Source organism: Bos taurus, chromosome Y (assembly GCF_002263795.3).
Source record: "Bos taurus isolate L1 Dominette 01449 registration number 42190680 breed Hereford chromosome Y, ARS-UCD2.0, whole genome shotgun sequence".
In the NCBI taxonomy this organism is placed as follows: domain Eukaryota; kingdom Metazoa; phylum Chordata; class Mammalia; order Artiodactyla; family Bovidae; genus Bos; species Bos taurus.
Genome location: NC_082638.1, coordinates 31,854,332 through 31,859,042, shown reverse-complemented (window position 1 = coordinate 31,859,042; position 4,711 = coordinate 31,854,332). Strand labels below are relative to the sequence as shown.

The window sequence follows — 4,711 nt, the reverse complement described above, 5'->3', positions numbered from 1 at the left end:
GATGGCTGGCTTAGCTTGGTCCTCTTGCTGCTTCAGGCCCCACAGGCTTGTGTGATAGGGCAGGTTGGGATGTGTTCTCACATGGAGAACAGTACCACTTTGAAAGGGCCTCAATAGCGTAAATGGCAGACGTGCATGTCTCCGACACCGGTGAGTCATGGAACTTAAGGGGAACTGTCTTTAGAGTCTCCCTGGCAGGCATTCGAACAAGGTTCAGGGAGTTCCCTCATGCCAGCAGAGCGGGCCCCATTTCTCCCTCTGTGCAAAGTGTGGCCAAGCCACCTCAGGCCTGTGCAGTGTTCACATCTGTCCAGCGAGGGAGGGAGGGTCGCACGTCCAATTCTGCAGTTCAGCAGTGACCGCCCACTGTTGGCTCTCAAGGTTGAGAAAGCACTCTCCGAACGTGTGGACTAAAACCGTCTAATCTCCCATTGCTGCAACTCAGTCAGGACCAGAAGGGCTTGCAAAGGATAAGCGTCTTTTCTGAGAGCTGCTGTCCAGAGAGTGGCAGACGGCAACAGCACTACTTAGAGAGACAGAGACACACAGACATCAGTGCCTGGTACACACACAGAAGGATTGTCCAGAACAGTGCTATGCCGGAAGCAAAGATAGAGAGACAAAGAGCGAGCTCTGCACCCTAAACCTCTGGTCTCCCTGAACAGTGGAGATCAATGGTAGCAAATGTTGCGGTTTTTCCCTACTCCCCTAGTATCAGGACAGCAACAGGCTCTCTGTCCCATGAAGAAAAGTATCCAGCCACTTGGCACCCCTGCATATCCTTTGGATAGTCAGGGAGAGCTCCCAGCTATTGCCTGTCCCAGGGGACACAGGAGGGTATTGTTTGGATTGTGGAGCAGATACCCGTGGTTGGAATTTCCAGGGCCAGGTCAATGACAGCACCTGGGGCTACCCCAGCCACATGCAAAACCCTCTACAATCCTGGTGCAGAATCTGGCCATGTGGGGGCACTGGAGCACAGGAACCGCAGAAGATGCCCTCCGGTCTAGGGGCATGTCCATAAGGGTGCCGCCCACTACCCTCTCCGCCCTTGGTCTAGATTTGGGCAAGGAGCCTGTGCTTGGCTCACAGCCTAGGCTCCTGCCTGTTTTCCGCTGATGTCCCAGGGCCCGTTCACCCTGGCCTGGGCTGTCCGGCACCCCTTTCCTTGGCCTCACGCCACCCCCAACACACCACTCCCCACCTCCCGACCATCCCCCTCACTCCCCGCCCCCAAAGAGCTAGTGGGTCCCACAGGTTCACTGCAGCCTGGGCCACCATTATGCACCATTCTCTGTGCTGTTATATCGTGTCCCTTCACATCTGCCCCAGCTTGGGCCAAGAGGAGCGTGAGAGGCGATCAAAGGAAGGCGGGAGCGTCCCGGGACCCTTAGCTGTGAGCCCCAGTACTCAGGGAGAAGCCCCCACCCCTCATCCCGCGACCTGCCATCCTGATGCTGTGCGCAGCTGGAACCTTGCAACCACCAGTTGTCACGCCAAGTGAAGAGGCCATCCTCTTTAGGGTGGAGGCAGTGCAAGACAGCGAGACCCTGGTGGACGGAGACGTGGCAGGGATCCGGCGGGAGTTCCGGCTGCTTGCAGAAGACATCATGGAAGAGGTGGAGGTTGTGGCAGATGAGGAGCAGAAACAGTGGTCCTCCCAGGAGCTGGAGGAGAAGACGGTGGAGGAGCAGGGCCAGGACAGGCCGGGAGGTCCGAGTGAGCACCATGCGCTAGATGTCCTGAAGGCACTGGCCGCCCTGCAGGTGGAACTGAGCTCTGAGTGTGAGCAAAACCACAGGGCCTACCATCAGAGGAGGAAGCATCACTTGGCTTGGGGGAGTGCCATCATCCAGGGCATCCCTGGCTTCTGGGCCAAAACTGTATCCTTTCCGCTGCTCCTTTGGGTCCACTGCTCATGAGGAGAAGGAGAAGGGGCAGGAGCAGGAGGAGGGGGAGGGGGCGAGGGCACAGGAAGGGCGCTGGAGGCCCCTGAAGAAAATGTGGTCCTGGGCAATTGGCAAGCTCCAAAGGCCCAGCAGAGTACGGTCTGGGCAGGGCTACAGATGTACGTGTTGCAGCCATGCCTTTGAGTGTCTCCTTCAGGCCTGCATCTGAGGAGGAGCAGCACCTGAGGCCTCCAAGTCAGGAATGACCAGAGATGGTACACAAGAGCAGCATCTGCACAGCTATTGCTGTAAATGCGGGTGATCCTGGCATATAGCTGAGACATGTGAGTCATTCACATACACACACAACACACACACACGTACACACACACACACACACACACACAACCCCTTTGCTTTCAAACACGGATTGTCACAGGACTGCAAATCTGACCATGTAAGCAGTGACATGCCACTACCAAGCATACACAGGTCTGGAGGAGAACAGTAGCTGTCAGAAACCAGTCCCTGCTCGGAGAATGCAGACCACCTCAGACGCACACCACCACAAGGGGCCCAGAGCCATGAGCGTGTCTGATGGTATGGCAAAGCCTGATGACATCAGGGGTGGCCAGGTAACAGGCAGTGCCCAGCTCCTTGCAGATGCCTTTTCCAATATCTTTGTTCCACCCCAGACTAGGACTGATGCTCCTGGCTCTTCTTGGCCTGGCATGTAGCTCCCTGAATGGCTCCTTGACCTAAAGCAGATTATGAGCCACCCTCAAGTTTCCGTCATGATCAGCGACCAAGATCAAGACTTTCTCGACTACATGATCGACTTGAAGATCAGTGAGGAAGACTGAGGAAGGATGGGTATGGGACCTGGCAGGGAGTGGGAAGATCCTGTTAGCCATGTTCCTGCACTGTGAGACTTTGGAGAGGAGTCATGGATGCTGTTAATGCCTGCCTGGGAGGCAAGCTGAGGCCCCTAGAAGTTTGCACCTTTTCCCTCCTCCCTATCCTGGCAGGTGCAGGTGCGGAGCCATCTGCAGTCCCACTGCAAGCTGATCTTTTCCTTTCAGGACAACCCCTACTTCTTGAACACCATGATCATTAAGGAGTATTACCTTGACATCACTGGTAACACGTGGCTCCCAGGGTGATGAGTGTGGGTGTGCAAGCATGTAGATGATCCACCTGTGGAGTCCAACCCAGTCGCCCCTGTCTTTCTGCAGGGAACAGGGCATGTCATTCCACTCCAGTCCACTGGTTCTGGGACTTTGAATGGGCATCCCCCAGCCACAGTCTGGACACCAGGAGCCTTAATTTTCTCAACTGGCTGTCAGGCCACAATGGCCCAGAATTGAACACGATTGCTGATGTGGGGTTGCTTTGGGCCTGCACACAGGTGATGATTAATGTTGGAGTTCTTGACTGCTCATGGGAGGGTTCAGGGCCTGGTCAGCCCTGGGTTGACCTTGCTCATGTTGCCAGCAGCTCATCAGCAATGACATGTGGGACAATCCCCTGAAGTACTACCTCGGGGAGGATGATTCTTCCATCAGAGATAACTGACAGAAACACATGTGGTGAGGCGGTCAGGAGATAGGCCCTGAGGGACAGCCTTATCGTAGCTGGGACACTATCCTTTCCCAAATGGGGATGCATTTGGGATGCATCTCTCCTAGGATGCAAAACCACAGGCATCCTAGGAGAGACAGGATTTGAGTGTGGCATGCCTCCAGGCACTTCCAGCCTGCCTCCCTGGCAGTGCAGAAAGGCGAGGAAAGCACAGGTGGTTGTACGTGTTTGACACTGTGCCCGGATGAGCCTGTGAGGGAGGGAATGGAGTGAGCAAGGAGTAATTGCATGTCCCAAAGGACCTCAGGAGAGTGGGAGACAGGGAAGCCCCTGGGGGCAGTTCGGGGCCTGCTGGTTTTCAGGGTCCAGGGTCTAGGCAATAGCAGTCCTGCCAAAGATACGCCATGGTGGGTGCTGAAAGTCCTGACGTGAAGTTCTTCTTTCCTCTGGGGTCTTGCCACTGGCTTTGGGAGCCTGAGGGGCAAAAGTGTGCGTCTGCATCTGAGAGAATTCGAGCAGTCTCGCTGAAGCAAAATCTCCGATTTTGTCATAGGGGACCTGAAACCAGGTGATGCTCAGAGGGAAGCTGCGTTCCAGGTGACCGTCTTGGATGCTCCTGGGCCCAAATGGAGGCTGGCTTCCTTGGCATGTGGGCTGTGTAGGCAAGCAGAGATGTGTGACTGTAGGGAGTCCTACCTGGGCCTAATGAGAGCAACTGGAAGAGAGTCTTGATATCTAGCAAATCACTGTGGCCTTGGTGGTTCAAGCCGTCTTGGTGCCTTTGAGATAGAAAAGCTGCTTTCCGCCCAAGGGAGGCATGAGCTGTGGGCCCACAAAGGGAAGGTTTTGCAGGGCATCATCTGTTTGGGGACTCCATGTGCATGGGTAGTGTTAAACAGAAGGGAGGACGTGTAGGAATGCCACCTTACCTTTATGGCCTCAGGTTCCAATCTTTGTATCTGAAGAGACCCTGTATCCATGTGCACCTTTCTCACAACATTGGATAAGACCCAGGCCTATCACAGTCTCTTGGGGCTCTTGGAGGCTCAGGTGTCTCTTTGGCCTTTTCCTGCTACATGGAGATAGCCCTTGGGGGCACATGTAGACAGGTGCACACATAAAGCTACACAGATAGGAAGAACAGAAGGCCTCACTCAGAATGTTGTTGTCCATAAAGGGTGGTAGGCTAGCAAGAGGGGCACAACATTGACAAGGAATGACCTAGATAGGTGCACACCGAG

The 4,711-nt window shown here is 55.0% G+C and overlaps 1 protein-coding gene across 1 annotated transcript; it reads left to right on the top strand.

The window, feature by feature from the left end:
* Positions 1-1,342: 1,342 nt before the first annotated feature.
* Positions 1,343-3,464, top strand: LOC132344683 (testis-specific Y-encoded protein 1-like; the record flags this gene model as incomplete). The annotated part of the gene is made up of 6 exons (XM_059884323.1): positions 1,343-1,406; positions 1,489-1,883; positions 2,657-2,732; positions 2,916-3,029; positions 3,125-3,270; positions 3,387-3,464. Coding segments are annotated over 6 exons (873 nt in total), but the record flags the coding sequence as incomplete, so codon positions are not given.
* Positions 3,465-4,711: the final 1,247 nt, after the last annotated feature.